Here is a 20803-nt window from a genome sequence, read left to right as displayed (position 1 = left end):
TTTGTCTTAGTTGGGATTCGAACCCTGATCTCCCGATTTCCGGCCAGGAATGCCACTACCTACACCAAGCCATCTTCTTCCAAGGCCAATCTCAGACTGAATCCCGGCTAGGGCAATGATTTTTTCAAGGCGAATATATTGCTGGTGTATATAAATTTGTACTCGTGCGCGTGACTGCGAACAAAGTTACTTGTTCTATGTAGTGCATACCTAGTAAACCTGATGTAATAAAACTTCCACCTGTGAACGACCTTAAAAATTACCATCATTTTAGGGGATAGAGTTGGAGTGCTGGCTTCCTACCCCGTGGGCCCGGATTCAAATACCCCGTGGGCCGCAGAGTATTTTCAGAGACTGCCGGATCCCTGCTTGAATGTTATGTGGAGGCCATTTTAAGCTCAACACTCCGCCCGTCGGATGGGACGTTAATCCGTTTTCCTCTTGGCGCCTTTCGTTAAGTGCAGGCTAATGCCGATGCCGGGTTTCTCTTCACTCTTCCTTCCATACCCATCCCTCATGGCGCAAGTGACCTCAGCTATCGGTCGACTCCTCCAAATAGAATACCATACCATTATTCCAATTTTTTCCAGAAATTACGGAGGAGGTAACCGCGCAACCACCTATTAATCCTCCAACCCCTATTGATCCTCCATTGGAAACAAGGAGGTGTACCGGTGAATAGGAGAAGAAAGGGAACTGTAGAGCACTATTATTATTGAAGAATTCTACCGATAAGGTAGATTTCAATGGAGTACTTAAGAAGAACTGTAGTAGCCTTCCTTTACTTCACGGACTTCCCTCCTCAATTCACAATAAGGCCTATTCCCTTTTATTCTATCAAAGAATCCAGTTCTCTTCTTCCCTCTCTCTCTCTTTTACCCTACATTCTACTCTCCAACATTGTTTTCAACGCCCCCTCCCCGCTAAGTACTCGCTCTATCCATACCATCTGTCTCCTGTAGAGCACTATTCGGAAGATAAAATAACAGTCATACGACACAGTGATTACGTGAGCAACATAACGGAGGAAAGGAAGGAAAAGTCCCCTTTGGGAGGCCAAGAGATAAGTACTTGAGACAGATCAAATAGGAGGGACAGAAGGCAGAAGAACATCACGGAACGGAATGAACTAGCTAGGGGACTTGAGGATTGCAATATACTAATCTTAGGATTCCAGAACTATGACAGAATGAAAAATCTTGATTCTATGATTAAACCAGGGATGGTAATAGAGACTAAACGAAAGTCAATACCAGTAATGTTTTAATAGTTTCGTTCCCGGGAGCGAAATAGATTTGAGCCCGGGGAACTACACTCAGGGTCGAAACGAAGTCGGAGTCAAAACTACTTCGGGTCGAAAGTAAACTAAAACTCTGGGACGAAACAAAACACAGAATATGTTTCGCACCGGAGGGACCACGCGCTTCACCTTCGAACAGTTTATATAGTTTCGACCCACACACCGAGTACGAAGTATGTTTGAATGAAGTAGAGGTTCGGCCTACCCCCATTAGATGCACGGGGCACTCATATTTTTACCACTAAAAGGAGAACGGTAAACACAAACTAGCCATTCGATTTTTAAGCTCAATGTTTTAACCTCCCTACTCGTATGCGAAACGTAATGGTTCGAAATTATTCCATTTCATCCCCCTCCCCTCAATTTCTGGGATCGAAGCTTAACAATGAGTAGCGGAGCTTTGATTAATTTAGTTTCGTTCCTGGGAGTAAAGTTTCGTCCCGGGTCGAAACTAAACTCCTTGATGATTTTAATTTCGTGCGGGAACGAAACTAAACCTAGGCCTCGTATTTTCGTTTCGTTTCACTTGCCATCCCAGGATTAAACCCAATGAATGCATGAAGACAAGATGTTGAGACGCCTGATCAACTGTCTTCACATGTCTCGAGAGGCAGACATTGGAACGGATATCACGGTGAATAGACACGATGCACGATTCATGACCAGCCCACACAACACCCTTTCAATGGAGCCAATGCGCCATTGAAGGGGATCTAAACTTGACGGTGCAAGTGATTCATCCATAAGGGCTACCCTATCGTTCGAGGCATTCATCCCCATAACTCAGCCATTAAAGTAGATTACAAATGCGATGCTACCACTGGTATGCATCCAAATTCTTCGATAACTCTCGCAATGTTCTCATCAACAACTTGAGTCAATAATAGCGTGTCTTATGAGGTTATTTCGCAGATTACCTTGTCTTAGAGTTCCTGAATCTTTCGGGATTGATTCCGATGTGGAATAAACGCTCATTTCTTCATCATTAGGTGAATCCTTAAGTCTGAATCAAAGAATCATTTTTTCCATCCCTTAGGAGGGACACATCCAGCGATCACACCAATGGTGGTGGAAGATATGACCGTTTTACGCGATCATTTTCCACGATGGCTCGAGGGATGGGAATCTCATCCCTTTTTCCATCACTCGCCGCGTCCCTCTTTCCGTCGCTGAAACAATCGCTGGCATCGTCCTTCAGCAAAACGCATCGCACGGCCGCTTATGGCGATTGTAACGCCCTGCTTGACTTTTAATTGAATGACTGCTGTAAATACGGAAATTGACGGAAAATGCGATGAAATAATGGTGGGAATGATCGTGTGATTCACACAATGATGAGTCGAGGGATTACTCTTTTGGTCCCTGAAAACCTATCGCTTGAGCTATCATTCTGAGGGATAGAAGAAACGATCGAGTGATTTAGGCTTTAGCTACGCACGAAAATAATTTCGAGCGATTCTAGTGCAAAGTGTCCATTTGATTTTTCGTCATCCCAATTCAAATTTGTTTAAAACACCTGTGGCGCGTCTAGTTTTAATTAACCAACCCTTAAGTTTCGTTTACAATAACTTAAATTGGCGCAACTAATGAGTGGAAGATTTGATCGATTGATTGAGACCGTCTTCTTCTCCACGTCAACTCAAAGACTCGAAACTAAACTTGGAATCGTCACTATCTCCGAAAATCACAAATTTTTCTTAAAAATAGTCTCTGGCAAGGAAGGTAGTAATATGTATTGGTAGTCAAATGAGCTATTAAAGATTCTCTAAAATCGATTTCACCATTATTTACTGTCTTAAATGAAATGAAGGCTACGTAAAGTTATGCCATTGTGAACATTTTGGCCTTTATTAAAATTCATAAACCCAATTTCATTAACATTTCCAACCTCAGCTAGATATTTTTACTGGCATGTAAAGCAATGATGTATGGAGGGCGGGAATAAGTCGGAGAAAAATATGGTCGGCGGTGAATAATATTATTATAATACGTCGCCGTAAATCGGGGACTAAACCACGATTTATGAGTACTAAATACGGATACATTTTAAATATATCCTAAACGTTAGTCACCCACCGTTCCATGTCTAGTTCCCACGCGTGGTCGTACACCCTCTAATCCCGTCGGCAATATTTTTCACAAATCCTTCCCGTCCACGCCCCCCCCCCCCCCGAATTCTCTTCTATTTCAGAAATCATAAATAATACTAAAGACGCCCTCAGATAAAGCCGCGTTCCACTGCGGCGCTATTTCCATCTGCCCAGAGTCGAAGGTGTGCGAGGGAGAAAAAAATGGCACTGCTTCGAGATGTATGGCCTTATTTTTGAATTCCGCCGCTAGGGGCACGGTGGTCGACGCTCGCGAGAAAATCCTGAATCACACTTATCATTTTCCACGAGCACGTTCTGAGATGGCATCGATGATGAACCACTGTCCCTCTTTCGGTCAGTTAAACGACAACTATCTATCTAGGATATAAGGAACAAAATTATGCTATCAAACGGGCCATTTATTAAAAAAAAAAGAAATGATAGCATGATACCAGTGTAAAAATGTCCCAAAAAGGCCAACTTTCAGCCTAATCTGAAATAAGGCGCTTTTTGACTCGAAAACGCGGTTACTGAGAAATAATGACGAGAGAAGACAGGAGATGTTCAAGGTTTAAGTATGATAAGATATACTACACTTCCGCTGCTAGGAACACGGTAGTTGTTGCTCGCGAGAAAATCTGGATCGCACTCTCATTTTCCACGATCAAGTTCAGGGGTGGCGTCGAAGATGAATAAATGCCTTTTTTCGGTCACTTAAAGTCAACCATCAATGATATCGTTGAGAGCATAGTGTTACAAAAAGGGGTGTACATTAACAGAGATGAAATAGCAGCAGGACACCTGTGTAAAAATGTAATAAAAAGGCTAGCTTCAAGCCTGATCTGAATCAAGGAGCTAAATGGTTCAGAAGCGTGGATGCTGAGGAAGAATGACGAAGAGACGTTCAAGTTGCATGCATGGTAAGAGATATTAGCATTCCGTCGCTAGGGGCACGGTAGTCGTGGCCCACGAGAAAATCTGAATTACACTATCACTTTCCTCGAGCAAGTTCAGGGATGGAGTCAAAGAAAATTGAGTCGCAAGATTTGACTCGGACAAGATGGCAAACAACAAAGCGAGTTTATAAAACCGTTATGAAATGAGAAATAAGAAAAATTTTAATCGCGGACGATGCCTCCAGCTACAGGTTATGATGCCTAACTCTGACACTGCCTTTCGAACATATAGAGGCCCTTTACGCCTTGCGGACAATGCCGGAGGTACGCGATGAAACGTAGGAAGCCTCCGTCCCACTCACGCGATGGACAACCAGTGAAGACTCCACCGGCATCATACTCATGGAAAACACCAGATATTTCAATCTAAATCGCAGCCCTGGATATCTTGCACCACATACCAATAGAAATGACCGAATAATATAGAATATGATGGCTTCAGCTGTCACTTTCCCCATCACCAAGAGCGCAACTTAAGATGCTCCCTGGAACACTGCGTGAAAAAGGATTTTATGACTCACGCATGAAAGAATACTCGTTGTTTCCCGAAACACTCCCATTGACATTTGGAAGGGGCTGCTTGGATCCTAGCCATAGAAAGGACGGGTTTGGAAGAAAAAGGATTAAGAAGAGAAAGTGGCGATTAGTGGGGACTGTTTTGATGGATTAGTGCTTCGAACTATTTCTGTTTAGACTATGAGGTCTGGGGAGATCAATGGTTGGGGGGAAGAAAAAATTCACCCAACCAGTCAGACTAACAATGTATTTCTCTCATATTTTTCTATTCCATTTTTCGAATTGATGTGAGGTTGAAATAGTAAGAGCGGTCGAACCCGCACTCATCCTCGCCAAGCTACTTAAGAACATTGCAGAATTGCGCTCACTAATGAGAATGAGAGAAGTATGAGGAGGTTAAAGAGGGCGATTTACGATTAAATGCGCAGGACTGAATTTTTTCTTTTTACCCTACTACCCACCGCACAAATTTCCAAATTAGTGATACACAGGGTGTTTCACGAGGAATCTGGAATACTTCAGGAGGTGGAAGGGGAGAGCATAGGGTAGTTTCCTTCATCAAAGAAAACGAAAGGCATTGATTGCGATTCGTTACCCACCATTAATGTATTCAAAATATATAAATTATTAGGTTTTACAAATCCCAGTTTAGACGAATGTCAATGGCCAACTTTAACCTCATTTGAAAAAGGTCAGATCGGCGCCCATACAATGCCACTCCACTTGACGTCACAAGGACCTAGATTCTATGCGATATGTCAGGAGTTTTACATCGTCTGAGATTACCAATGCATGCATGTGGCAAAGAGCTCAGGGAAAAATTTCTCAACTATCACCTATTAAAATTGCCGATGGTCAGAAAGTTTCCTTCGTTTTATAGGGTATTAATAATCCTTATTTCAGCCAAGCGCTGCCTATTAGCAAGGTACTCTCCAACCTGCTAGCAGCCTGCATCGTAGCGGCGCTCATAGCCTCGTACAATGGTAGCCTCACATAGCGGCAGCTGGAACCAGAATGACGTCACACGGGCTTTTCCCAGCATTCATACTTAGCCATCGCGTTTTCGCGCGCTTGAAAATTTTCACTTTTCATTTAATCGCGAAAAATAGATATCGTCATTTAAAAATCCAAAAGCGTGAAATACGTACTCCAGGAATCTTTCGATAATAAAAAATAATCTTTCGATGTAGGCAATAAAAGAAAAATAAGAAACCACCCTATTGATAGCCTTTTTTGTCGATGACCATGGGGTTAGTTACTGAGCTTTGCCAACGCAAATATTCTTTTGGATGCACCCTGAAATTACCATGAAAACGGTTTTTCTTGGGCATCAAGCCTTTTCTATATTATACGTCATACTCTGTTTTTTAAGGATATTAAATAATTAAGGTTGGACGAAAATATGCGATTATAATTGCCTGTAAAAATATCGAAATGGGTGAGATTGTGCAATCGTATAACTGATACTCCATCAATTATATCGTTTTATTAAGCTCAAAGATTCTGAAACAAAAGCATTTATTATCGATTTTTAACCAGCTTCTGTCTCAATTTCACTTCAAATTTTCATAGTTCTTTCTTATATTTGTACGGGAGTGGATTTTAAATCCTGTTTCACAGTACTTTTCTAATTAGGCAAATGAGCTATGTGAAGAAAAGTTTATCAGTATACTCTCCTGTTTTCCCGATGTAGAGTGTCTTGGAAGGCTACTCGGGTTTCCCACCGGGTCACTGTTAGCACTGCTGCCAAGAAGATGGGCACCGACTCGGTTTCCGAAATGTCGGCTGTAATATCAACAATAACCAGGAGGCGAACTCGAGTAGCCTTCCAAGACAAAAACTGCATAAGTTTAATAATTACTCCTCATTCATACATCGAAGAATATACTCAATACGCACTCAACGCATCAATCGCGAGACGAGTTAAAACTGCAAATAATTTTACTACGTCCCACATTCGAACTCAAATCCTCAAAATGGAAATCTTTTTAATATTAATCGCTCGATTTTACGACAGCTTTTCTGCCTAAAACGGTTCCTAACGCATCCCTGCCTGTATATCATATAAGCACGCACAGAATTTTAACAAACTCGTATCTTTTCATCGTAATCAATATAGTTTTTAAAAATATTGCTGTAATGTTAAATGTATCCGGTTGGCGTCTAGGCCTAAGGTATTTGAAAATTTAACCCGGAACGTAGGTTAGGAGGGATGAGACCACAAGTCTTCCCTATTTTTCTGATCAAAGTCGATCTAACAAGACGTTCTATGATCCCCAACCTTTTTATTGCAGCATCGTAAATATAGCAAATGTTATTACCCAACAATAATGTCAAAATTATGGGCAAGCTCATGCACAAGACGCCACTGCTTTCTTAAGTGCCACTCCTTCCATTTTATGGATACGATGTTGACGGTCTTCCTCCGAATGAACTGTTGAGAATTTATTGGAAGAGAGCCCTTCATGAAGAGCTCGAAGAGAAATGAAATATATTTGCGAGAAGACGACTGTAGTACTTATACGCAATGTTAGAATTCAAAATTTAATAAACTGGAAAATACAATTATTGGCTCACAAATCCATTGCCAGGCTGTAAACCCATACACTATGGGAGTGTGCCCGGTGATCATCGCTTCGTGATCCGAAACATTAGTGCGTAAAATATAACTTTCCAATGTATATCTTGAAGAGTATTCTTCTTCTTACCCCATCGCGTATCACATGAAGACCATCCTGAAACTAGGAAACAGTAAACTAGGAGTTCTGCACTTCAGAGCCCGAGTTACTAACGATAGACTAAGTAAGATGGAAATAGTCAGTAATAATAGAATAGCCCAAGTGAAGAGGGCATTTCTCAAAAAGGGGAGTCTTCACACTACTGAAAATTTAAGCGTTGAAGGCAGGAAGGCATTTATGATAACTTATACTAGGAGCAAGCATCTTAATGGCTGTGAGGTACGGAAGGTGACAGCATCGGAGAAATTAAAGTTGGAACCTTTCAAAATGTGATGTTATAGAAGAACGATGAAGATCAAATGAATAGATCGTATGCTGAGGAAGTTCTAAGAAGAGCTTCTGAAAGAATTCTTTTGAAAACCCTGAGTAGAACACAGGACTAATCGGCTATATCATGAGACTCGAGGGTCTCATGAATATTATCGCTGAACAACAGATGTAATGGAAGAAGGGTAGAGGTAGGCCACGGATGACATACATGGATTCGGTGATGAACGACGTGAAGTAGAAGAATTTTTAGGTGAAGAAAGATTGGCCGATAGAAGAACTGAGTGGAGAGCTGTGTCAAACCATTCTTAGGATTGAAGATTATTGATGATGATAAACTCAATGGTCTCGTCACAGAGAAGTGCACACTTCCAACCAATAAACCAACCAGGTTCATTAAAACATGTGATTTGGAGGGGTAATGAAATATCGGAGAAAATCCTGTTCCCCGCTCAATGGGCATGATGAAAAAATATAAAACAATACACTGAGGAGTAACGGAGAAATTATGCAAAGGAGAAGCATTTCTCCAAGTGAATCTCTAAAGGCATCATGGATAGGCTTGAAATATGGTACACGAAATTCCATGTGATTACAGTCGAAGAATACGAACATTTCTGCAACATATTAACCACATATCAAGTTTAACATTGATGAAGCGCGCATGAAAACCAATCATAAAGTTTGGCCTTGGAAAGGGCTGATGGCACATAAATACATAGAAAGGTAATTACACATACGGGCAGAGCGGTATTATACCCAAAACAAACGCATTTGCGAAGCGTACTTTATCGGTGATTGAAATGGTAATAATTTCGTTAAATAAAGGCTTTGCATTTCTTGGAATATTAGTGCCATCCTAGTCCACCAAATTCATTGGTTATAGAGGACGTGTCGATAAGGTTTTATTGTTATTTGGCATTAGTTGGCGAAGCTTACGAATTTAGTGGAATTTCCTTAACGCTCAATATGTTATTGTTTGCGGAGGATAAAGCACTTGGTCATCAATATCCGCTTGAAATATTTCTCAAGTTTGAGCCTCCTGGTGTGTGTCTTTGATCTGTGTGCCTCCCCTATCGCAGTATGCAACTCATCTCAAACTGACTTCTCCGTATTTTCCCACCACTCCCCCACTTTCCTTTTTGGTCCGCCGACCACCCAAACATTTCTTCCAAACATTCTGCGTCCTCCACTCCCCGGGCTCCTTCCGATAAGGAGCCACTTATGCTAGGGACTCATCCTCCGGACCCCAAACTCCTCCTTCACGGGGAAGAACTTGGGGAGAAAAATTCTCCAGGATGTACACACTCCATGCTCCAGCATAGGGGGTCCCTAGTTCATCTTCAAGACGGTGATCTGCATATGCTCATTGGTATCGAAAGACCTTTCTCATACTCTCCAAATCCCCGCCCAGCTCTCTTCTCCATTGATGATGTCCGCGGCTTCCTGTCCCGTTTTGAATGGTCTTTGTTTGTTCTCGTTGTGAGGGAGCGAACGGGACCACTGACGGACTTATATGACTCGGGAGGCTGGCGATTAGGGGTGGGAGAAGGCCCCTCAAACGCTGCCGGCTTGGTCCTCTCTTCCCTCCGGGTGCCTCTTCGTTGGGAAGGAAAAAAAATAAAGCAATCGAGATGCAGATAAAGTGAGAGATGAAGGGAAGGAGGCAGACGTCCCAGGGATACTACTCCTTAAGCACACAAACGCTCTCCGGCGAGGAAGACGCGGACGGGTCCGGTTTGGTGGCCGCACTTTGCGTCGTGCGCGTAAGGAGTTCGGCGAGGGAGACCATGGAAGGCGCCCGCGGACGCGCAGCAAATGGCGTCGGCCAGCACGTGGCGACGGCAGCGGAGGGATGGCGCCAGAATCGTTCCCGCCGTCAAACGGGTGAGTCAGCTGAATGGGGCGCAAGCGATAATGCGACAGCCGCACAGGGGGCTTAAATTGGAAAAAAACTAACCCATATTTCAGAAATGGCTTTTAGAATACGGGAGTTGGAACTTGCAGTAGTTACATCCGTACTCGCGACAACTTAAATTGCTGTAACTATAAAGATGAAAAACGTACTGGCTCCATCTACTCGTTCACAGCAACTTTCAACTGCGTAACTCGACTTACTGTCACTAGGTGAGAAAATATAATTTATTTTATTGAAATAAGCGATTGCCTCGGAAGAAAGTTCTGCCCATCAAGGGAAATACTTACCAACGTAAACCCCACAAAATCGATTTCCAGATTGATGCGTGAATTAAGCTGTTAATGCTGGAATATTTCAGCTACTAGTCGGGATTACAGCAAATTTCAACGGAATTGTATTGCTAATGCGTAGGTATGCTTTAGTCGGTATTGGCACGTAACCAGTTTTCATAGATATTGACTGATTCCTAAAATATATGTCCTTTCATACTTGAACCAAATTCGCATAAATCAACCGTAACGATTATTTCTATTTTTGATTGAAATTGGTTCAACTTTGGAGCTACATATTTTTTTTAACAAAATGGCCAATGAAAATGAAATGGGTCGATACATACCCTTATGAATTGAGAATAACCGCGGGAAATCCCCACTTACGTTCAGAAAATTTTGAGATTTTGACCACTTTTATCATTTTCGCATCCTCTTTCCCTTCATTCACGGGCGCCTTGCAAAGTGAGCGGTTTTGAGTTTTCAGTCCCACTTGAGACTTATAAGTGTAAACCACAATATTAACAACATACTTAGTAAAAACATTACAAAAGAATGGAGTATAGTTATTAATAATTAAACAAATAAAACTCTTAATTCCTGAAGAAAAGCCAGATAATAAATTCACCCACTCAGTGCTTCAACTCGAGGATTTATTTGGATAGGTGAGGGTTGAGCTCCACGAGACCAACCACAGGTTAACGAATGTCAAACATTTAGGGTATAAGGGCAACTTCCTTTCCCAGGGCCACCTCGTACCGCAATGATTTTGTCGGGGGTGAGCAGAAGATTAGCCTGGCCAGCAGTGCTAACTAAACTTCATTATCCTACGCACTTCACCAAATAAAACTGAGGTATAGTGAGCAAGTCAATAGTCTACTTCACGCATAAATTCACTTGTCGAAACGGATTTAGTCACAGAAATCGAGCTTCGGCATCAAATTTTAATCCGTGCCGGAAGTTTTCAGATGGTGGAAAGTGCTTCATGATTAATAACAGCACGTGATGAAGTAAGTTGAGGATCCGTGCACTATCCCAGCCGTCTCATAAAAAATATTACGAACTTCAGGACCTTCACGATAAGGGTACAGTGATATTTAAATTAATGAAGTTTGTCAGGAGAGGATTGTGGCATGCCATTTTCAGATATATTGACAAAATTCACACTGCCATTTACGCAACCAAATAATCCATACATCCAAAAGTTCACGCTGCCATTTATGCGAACAAATAACCCAGACATTATTAAATAATTAACTGTCAAGAGATAACCAGATGTTTTATCACTGAAACTCTGTTACTGAGAATGGTGGCACTCGTGAAAATTTTAGTAATATTCTATTGCTAAAGTATTGCATAGCCTGTAGATTAATAAGTATTGCTCCTCAGGGAAAATGGTAGAACCCAATTTCAGTTATTCGTCACTTTTCTTCTCTCTGGTGATAGTTAATCAGAAACTCGATAGCTCACTTTGTAATCGGGAAAATGATCTCGATAATTCATAAATGGATCAATCAGATTTTATGAAATAACTCGCTTTCGCACGACCTGCGGTCTTTTCCGGTCCCTCTGCAGTTCTTAAAATTTTTGTCGGCCGTTTGTTCCCCGAGGATCTTTTGTTTCGGTGATATCTAACTTTCTTAAATTGACTCCTGGGAATAACACATAGTTCTTGGATTCTAGGCTTTCTGACCATTAAGGCCGTTTTACACGGTACACGGAATTGCGCAGGTTAGAGCTGCATTAATTTCTAAAATGGCGTGGAATTGCGCGAATGCATGAACGAAATTAGAACAGGGGCTATTTTGCCGTCTCGCATCCACGCATTCTCGCATGTGTTCTAGCAACTCACCGCTTTACACGACGCAATTTTGATTGCGCCTTCACACGTACGTCAGACTGCGCAATTCCGTGTACCGTGTAAAACGGCCTTTATAAAGGGTAGATTAATGGCTGCCACTATGACTAAGGTGCCAAGCTTTTCCACAATTTTCAAATTACTCATTATGATCGATGGGTTGACCCCCGCATGCCCCTAAATAGTAGAGGCATAGAGGTTGTTGGATACATTGTAATAGGTAGAAAATTTATTGTTTCGACAATTTATCCTAGGTTTCAGGCTTAAGAGGGTATCGATTTAATGATTATTTTGACGTATTTCGTCTCGTTCATCCAAAATATTTGTATAAATCAGTCAGTCAATACCGAAAGTGGACTTTAGATCACATATATTGTACAGTATCATCGCATGAAAGAGAGAACTGTATGAAATACACTTGAGAGAAAAGTCTCTGTAGAATTTTCATGCCGTAGTCACTCATTCTCAGCGACTAAAGAGCTTGCTCGACCACTGACCCGACAAAATAATCGAAAATCTCTTCAAACTGAGGGCTGATAGCTAAGTGACGTCCTTCGTACACTAACAGTCCACGCGCGAGTCGCGATTAACGTACGTCAATATTTTACGGTGATTCCGAGCGGCTCAACAGGAAGCGCTATCTCACATTGATATTCCTCAAATTTTGGTTTCCCAAACTTCTCCACATAGCGGGAAAAGAACTTAGCCGGGAAAACGTTCTAGCATAATTAACTGATTTTATAAATTCACTTAAACGCTAAATTAAGTTGGTAATACAAATAGTTCAATTAGAAATCGGGGGCTTGAAAGTTTCTCGTTTTCATTCTTAATGAAGGCTTTCGCGAGGTACCTTCAAGTTGACTGCAACGTCTGAGGAATCGGAACTGTTGTTCACTGAAAGATAAACGTCTGGGGAATATCTCGATTCCTACCGCGATAAACTCCGCGTTCATAAAAACTTAAAAACTCAACATTTCGTATGGCCTTGAATTATAACAAAATATAACCTTCCTTAGAATTTCGCAGCACGCCTTCATGAAATCTTGAAAAAGTTTTTTAGATTATGCAACAATTAAAATAAATAATTTGAGTTTCACGATGCTATAGAGTTTTCTGCGTCGAGCAAACTTATTTCTTTAAAGTTTACTTTAAATAAATAATCAATCAGCTGCAAATATGAATTTTATTCAATACAGTTTTGGAATAGGCTATAGGTTTGGGATAGGTTCGTAAGAGGAATTTTGCAACGATAATCGCTGTTCAGATTGTAATGTCTTCACTTCTATAACTTCTCTCACGACCCGCGGGTAACATCAATTTTTTTTCAATATCCATTTTGTGTCATTGATACCAACGTGTGTATCTTTTAAGATGCGGTGCCAATTCACCGCAGAGTGATACCTCTCTTCTTCAATTTGGCACGTTCTTTTGGCAAGTTTCCTTAACGTACATTCAATCAGACCATAGAAATTATTATTATTACAACTATTTATTAAACCATGTGCTTTTTTCATTCTCCTTCTTAATTATTTATGAGTGTTGTTCCACAAAGCTCCTGCAGATGCACCTTTAAGATTTTCTGAATATTTATAATTTTATACTCATTTACTTTTGCATGTAATTACTAGGAAATTAGACAGTTTACATAGTTTAACTTATTTATGAAGATAAATATTACTTCGTACACTTATGCATTGTGGGTAGAAGGATCTCGCAACGCAACCATCAACATAATGCGCGAATCGTCGTTCGTAAATTATGTTAACAAAATGTCATCGAATTAAAACTTCGACTTCGAATTTCAAAGAACACCCCCTTCAACTTCTCGGAAAAAAAAATATTTTAACATAACGGTATGCGGCTTTGCCCTCTGGAAATGTTAGAATTGTAAATCAATTACGTATATTCACGATCAAATCACAACACCATCAAAATCCCGAAACAGTACCACCATTTACTGAAGTGTACACTACGACAGACTAAGAATACGACGATGCGACAACAACTTTTTATCGGTATCATTTAACGTCATAACAAACTGAAAATTCGGAGAAGTGGCTGTAGAAGTCAATCAAACACTTCATTGGCATACATTTTAACTAGCCTAACGGCATGACTTCATCGGGGGAACGGAGTAATTGATGCCGAAGAATGAAAATCATTAAACCCTGAGAACAGACCTTTTATCGTCAATATGTGGCCGTGTATTAAATGCCATCATCACGTTAAGGACATCGATTATGATTTGTATGCATAGGGCTCATGCTATAAAAAAACTATATGTTTGTTAACAGCTGGTTGATACTCATACTGAGAGAAAAAACTTTTATAAGGCATTAAATCTTAACACCGTTTTGAACCCCTGGAAAACATGTAAAATATATTCGGCCGTATTCATAGTTTCCTTAGTAAGCTACTAACGCCCAAGTAGCGTTCTAAGTAGTAGCACACTAGCAAAATGGTATTCATAGATCGTTAGTAAGGGCTACTAAGCTTAGTATGCTACTATCTTAGTAGCCGGTTCTTAGTCGCCCTCCGGTCTTGTCTAAGGGAGCTACTAAATATGGCGGGCCGTTGTGGATGATCGAACTCCGGTTTATTTGTATACTGTTATAGAGTTTTTATGCATTTGTGCCAAAATGGAATACGAGAATCCATTCTTAAAGTAAGGCAGGCAACGTATGTAGTGTAATTGTTGACAGGAATTGAAAGTTTTTCGTAGCTGCGAGGAAGCTACGACTTGCAGTGAACTTGTGCCTCTAGTGTAAGTGAACACAATTTGTACATTCAGTGCGCCCCTAAGTGAATTGATTGCATATAGACGATGAAGTAAAGAGTGAAGCGACAAGTGAAGTGATTTGTGAGTGTATGAGCTTCGACAAAATTATTTATTTCTTTCATACTGGTTTAACCATTTCGATCAAAGGTATCTACTAGCTGTTGCGAAGGCGATATGTTTCATATTTGAAGCAGTTGTTCTTTAGGGATACAGCAAACGATTATAAATTTTCATTCGTTTGTACGCTTATAATTTGTGTTTGATTATATTACTTATTCTAGTCACTTTATCGTGAGCTTTCGGCAGTGTTTACATTTCGCGTGTTTCGTTGCGCTGTTGTTTTTGTTTTGGTTACGGTACGAGTGATAGTGGAGAGTGAGATTGGAAGTTAGTTGATGTTACAATTTCTGGTTTAAAAATTTGTTTCAGCCTATTTATTTCATTGTCTACGTAATGGTAATGTGAAATAACATCAACTGATTCTAAATCATTAGTGATGAGTGGAAAGTGAGATGTGAAGAATTCTTTCGAACGTCAAGGAGTGCAAATTCTTTTGGTGTGTGCAGAGTGATTGGAAAACTGATTATCATTGTTTACTATAGTTACATTTTAGTGTTTTAAATTAAGTGTGAGTCAAGCTTTTCATTGAACCAGTTGATTCAGAATGTACGGATTATAAGTGTCATAAAGACAGCTCGTGAAATGTGAAGTGAAATGTTGTGTGCGTTGTAGTGCTATTTGTGATATGATCAGCAATAAATAAGTAAAACAAGTTACGTTAATTATGCTTTGTTTTTTACATTAACCACCTCTAGTAAAGTATATGCCGTATATTTCCGCACGCTGTCAATATTTGAAATATCTAAATGTAGCGAAGCAGATTGTTGTTTCCTTGACTAACATTTTAGGAGTTGCAAACATATGTTACTAATTGCTCGCACGTAGGTGTTTGTAACGTAATAAATGTGTATCATTCACACATTTATCTCAACGTTATTTTCTTAACGTTTCATTTCTGCATTGCAAAAGTTTTCGTTTCTACTCCGACACTGAGGTGTATTTCTGCTTTCCGAATACATATATGTATAATACTGACGTTGCTAGTTATGTTTTTCCATACTAATCACGCATACACTAATGGAAACAAATATCGAAAGTGCCAACAATACGCAATGTAGATGATCAATAAATATACGGCCGTTTGTAAAGCAATAACTGCATCTCAAACATACAAATGCTTTATTACTCATAAATCTACCCTTTCCCAAAGGTATTGCATAATTTTTGTGTACAGCAATCAAAAAATCTGTCTGAGATGCGATATCACATCGAATTATCCATTATGAAGAAAAAATTTCAATGCATTTTGCTGATTCAATTTCTTTTGTTTGATAGTGTTACGAATTTTCCGCGCCGCGATGGAGTCAGATGCAGTGTTGTCAAGCGTAGCCTAGCGGGTTGAACCCAAATCGCTACCGAGTATCGGCTGCCGAGCTGGCTAGTAGCATACTAAGTTAGTAGCTCTTAGTAGCTCACGTAATACAATCCATGAATACCATATCTTAGTAGGCGACTAAAAGGTCTTAGTAGCCGACTAAGTTAGTCGCCCTACTAGCGTGTTTTAGCGGAAATCTATGAATACGGCCGATTGAGGCTACACAACAGAAAGATCTTCATCATTAACTCTAATGATAATTACAGCTACATAGAGAGTAACTATTTTTACATTTCTTTCCAACGCCACTACACATGCAGCAGCATACATTTCGCATGTCCTGTTCATAGTCAAAACTTTATTTTTCGTGAGGGTTGCGCGTTGCTCTTTATTTCACGTGAGGGTTTAGTAAATGGAAACAACTAATTAATCATGCATGAATTTTTCTCATATATTTGTACGAAATAAAGTTTTAAACCAGAAAATTGAACAAATCAGAGTTTCCCGCTATTAAACTTCTCGATCATATGAGTAATAAGGACATATGCTCAAGGGCTGGGTTTTAATGATTAACATGAAAATATCATCAGGAGTATAGTATAAATAATATCGCTTTATTAGCAAAATGAAGGGATTGTGCCTACCTCCCAAGCTTTGAAGTTCATAGCCAGGCATACAATTTCATTAATTTCGTAAAAACAATAGGAAATGGTAAATATTCACCCTTCCAGGTATTCGTAAGACATACTTGCCAACCACGGAAAATAACGTTACTTCAAACTTTTGGAACTACCTTAAACACATCATCGTAAGTAATCAAGCCGAATTATGGTCTGACGCACCTCTCGGTAACTTATCAGATAGGTTTCCCCCTAATAATTATTCTAAAACCTCACAAGGCAGAATTATAAAAAACTAATAGTTTCCTGTAACCTTATGCACTTGCCATCTCGGCTTTGAAAGATTTGTCAATCCACTCAATATTTGAATTACGCCATTGCTATACTTTACCACTGAAAGGGAACACCTACCACTCATTATTTTAAAAGTTTCAAATCTTTCTATTCCCCTCTTCATGAGTACTCTAGCTTCAGCTATAGCAGCTGTTTGCACAGCTTCTGCCTTAGAAAAAACAGCTTTCTTCCTTAAAAATGGAAGATGAATCAAACTTATTCCTTCTTTGTCACACAGTGATGTGATAAGAACCCTTTGCTCGTCAGTATTTCATTCCCATAAGCCTCTAATAAATTAAGAATATTGCCCTCTTCGAATATTTTTCAGTCTAAAGCTTTCAGCCAGCACTTTCAAGACAAATGATATCACCAGTAGAGACGCCTACTGAGTACTTAATTGTTTCATGCCCTTTAAAATGGGAGAATGTTAAATAAAATTCGATACCTTAAGCACTTGAACATTGTGAATTTCACCTCTGGGCAATCGAGGATGGCGCGAACCTTTTTGAATTTATCGAAATATTTAGGAAAATTTTGAAAAACACCCTCCTTAGTGGGAAAAACAATCATAATCTGAGGTACGTAGGACAGTGGTGGGAGAGAGGAACATATGCACGTCGTTGCCGTACAACCAAAAAGCACAGAGAGGATTGCAATAGACCAATTAAGCTTCAATTTCATCACTGTCATGTTAACTTTCTCCTTGTTGCTGAAACGTGACCTCATGGTCTCTGGACATTTCAGGGAGAAAATGATAACGATTCAAAATAGTTTGAAAAATGTGTCTAAGCCCTTAAAAATGCACAGTGCTCTTGGAGTCGCATTAATGTCAGTGAAAAACCTCTTAAATTACCAACCTGAGGAGACTTGACACCCAAAATCTCTCGTATCCGGGGTAACCTGGACCTCAATGGAAACTTTATCTGCAGTCAAGGTTTTACCCAAGGAAACTAGGGCTCGAGCAGCCTCGTGTTCCTCAGCTGCTATCATAGGAGCCTCTTCAGTGTCTCCTTGGCTATCACTGCAGTCTATTTCACCGTTTTCCCCAAAATTCTAATAGAAAGGAAGGGAGAAATAGAAACAGGTATTACACATATACCTTAATTTAAAACTGAAATATTGCAAGCTTACGATCTTCTCAAATCCTAAAATTCTTTGCACAGAATTTAGAGGTAGTTGACCATTAAATTCATTTCGTGAAGTGTTGATGCATGCTTCAACTACTTTCATTTTATAAGCACATAATACTCGATACAACCCCATATCCACTGCAATAATTTCCCAACTAAAATGTTTCTTATCCTTATCCAAAATTAAATAAAAAATGGCAATGAAATATACAGATTGTCAGTGAAATACATACGCTCTTACCCACTTAAACATACACATGCGTCTCAAGAAATGTCAATCACAGACAAAGTGAATAAATAGGTACTAATGGCATATCAAAGCTAGAAAGGGTCAGAAAAATGAAATGAAATCCACCTGCAAAGGTTGAGAAGGCCTCTGAAGAAAGGGCTTTCTAACTTTCCGAACATCTGCAGATCCTTTCGGAAGATTCAAAGATGGGACAGCTGTTTTTTTCAGATGCCTCTGCTTCGCGGGTACATCTGTAAAACGAACCAAGAATAAAAATAGACATCTTAGGGCTGCATAATTACGGATCCTTTACTTTCTCGCGATAATCAAAACTCAAATGAGGGGGTGTGAAGCCAGTACAAGTGATTTTGTTTATTAAACAGAGGTAGGAACGGAGATTAGGTAAAGAAAGCAAAGAAGACCGACTGGATATTTAGTACTGCATTAGAATTTCAACTCGATGTCAGCACAGAACAAAGGCTCACTCGAATTCCTTGGCCACCAATTTTTTACTCCTTTGTTAATTTTTAACTATATCATAATTATTCAAACTCGTTTAATTCCATAAGATATTCCCTTGAGTAAGCGACCAGCATCGGTCGGGAAACGTTGGGGCCACCCAAAGATTGACGCAGCGACATAGCCCAAAAGTTTTTATTTAAGAAAACACCTAGAAGTTTTTAAGTTCTTTTGTCAATTTATGTACCTAGCTATGTTTATACAAAAAAATAACTCGTACCCCTTAACTTCTCATCCCCTAAAATAGGAATGATCATCAATAACAATATACGACACTTTTAATTACCTGGAAGTATGTAGTCACTCCTTAAAAAATGCTTGGAGCATACGACCATGCTCTTGGTCACCTTCTTTCCAATTCTGAGGCGATGAATCCACACCTTACGCCGGTCGACTCTTTCTCTCTCACCCCAGCAGTTCTGAATAATAACGCTCTCTCCATCCTTTGGAAACTCATGGAAGCGAGCAGTAATATCCCTGCAGGCTTTAGATGAGCATTGAGGCACACAACAATACCGGTTCGAGTTGTTTCTCCGAGGGGAAAATGTCGCCGGTTGTTGCATGCTGACTTCAAGCTAGAGTACACGTGAACAAGAAAAACAGAAAAAGTTAAAGAAAATCGTATGGGTAGTTAAAATCTATCTCGATACCTGCACCTCATTCCAGTAGCGTAGCCAAGATTTTGAAATCGGGGGAGGGTTTACCGGAGGGGTGTATGGAGATAGGAAAACATCCCAGGGAAAAGGGGGTCCGATGACTTTTGATGTTGGAAACGCGATTTTTAGGACTTTAGTGTTTATTAAAGTAAAGTATTTTAACTTATTGAGGCCATCTTACTCGTTTTTTTGCCTTTTTTATAGGCTCAAGGGAGGAGGGGGTTATAACCCAGAAACACCCCCCCCCCCCGTGGCTACGTCACTTCCTCTATCTGAAGTATCAAACAAACCTACGACAAGTTTACCAAATAAATATTAACAGAAATGCTAGCCCACGGCGATTACTGAAAGAATTCCTCATGACCCAAGATGCACGACTCAGATAAAAACTTTTCTTTTCAGGGTATAAAAGAAAAAGTGTAATAAGTTGGTTACCTGAAACGTTTTAAGTCAACAAACCATCGTCACAGTAAATGACGAACTGTAGCCATGAATATCAAATATAACACCACATACATAAATATAAATGCAAAAAATATATTTTTACGTTATGATAGCTCAATACCAACAAAATATCTATAGAAATCAGAAAATACCGAACAACGCCAATGATTTCTCGACGTGGCTTCCTGAGGTACCACCGTCACAGTAAATGATTAATTGTAGGAATGAAAATCTTTTAGACACATTCATTTCAAAAATTTGGCACCTGCAACCATTGTTACCTTCATTCCTTCATTTATTCTCGCGAGGAAATGGCGAACACGAGAAATTCTGACGCGTATATATCGCGCCAAGATATTTCCCGCGCAAACCAGGAGTATCGCTTACGCTTAGACCGCTTCGCTAAGTGAAAGAGGATACGGCAAGTGCCCCGTGAACTCTAACTGAAAATTTGCATGCATTTGTAATTGGGTTGCAGAGCAACCGTCGTCATCAAATGTTCCATCTTGAAATATGCGTGGCGCAGGTGCTGCCACCTGGACAACCGGAGACGAATCACCCTCATCAACTTGTCTCGAGACCGTTCACCTGTCTTCTCGACGTCGCTCTGGTTGTTGGCCTAGAGGCGCGTTTCCCAACGGCAGACATGCACTCTCAAGACACATATTCACCCCGCTATTAAGGAGACTCTCAATACTGGCTATAAGCGTCGTCGCAGACCATTACGATTTTCCATTTCTTCAATT

General features: G+C 40.1%; 2 protein-coding genes across 8 annotated transcripts in view; one reads left to right on the top strand and one right to left on the bottom strand.

Moving 5' to 3' along the window:
* The window catches only part of LOC124160538 (dual specificity protein phosphatase 14-like), a 204822-nt gene that overhangs the window by 107790 nt on the left and 76229 nt on the right, over positions 1-20803 (bottom strand). For all 6 annotated transcript variants that reach the window (XR_006865185.1, XR_006865181.1, XR_006865182.1 and 3 more), the window contains 3 exons: positions 19244-19532; positions 18565-18689; positions 17937-18132 (listed from right to left, as the gene is read on the bottom strand). The gene's annotated coding sequence lies outside the window, so the exon portion shown is untranslated. The remainder of the gene's footprint in view (positions 1-17936; positions 18133-18564; positions 18690-19243; positions 19533-20803) is intronic.
* LOC124160536 overlaps positions 9454-20803 on the top strand; it is a 79267-nt gene continuing 67917 nt past the window's right edge. The window contains exon 1 of one of the 2 annotated variants that reach the window (XM_046536399.1): positions 9454-9754. In XM_046536399.1, the coding sequence (XP_046392355.1) occupies positions 9520-9754 (235 nt within the window). In that variant the 5' untranslated portion in view covers positions 9454-9519. The remainder of the gene's footprint in view (positions 9755-20803) is intronic. The other variant, XM_046536398.1, reaches the window with a different exon arrangement.

The sequence above is a fragment of the Ischnura elegans genome, chromosome 6 (assembly GCF_921293095.1).
Source record: "Ischnura elegans chromosome 6, ioIscEleg1.1, whole genome shotgun sequence".
In the NCBI taxonomy this organism is placed as follows: Eukaryota; Metazoa; Arthropoda; class Insecta; order Odonata; family Coenagrionidae; genus Ischnura; species Ischnura elegans.
This window is presented reverse-complemented; position numbering and strand designations above follow the sequence as displayed.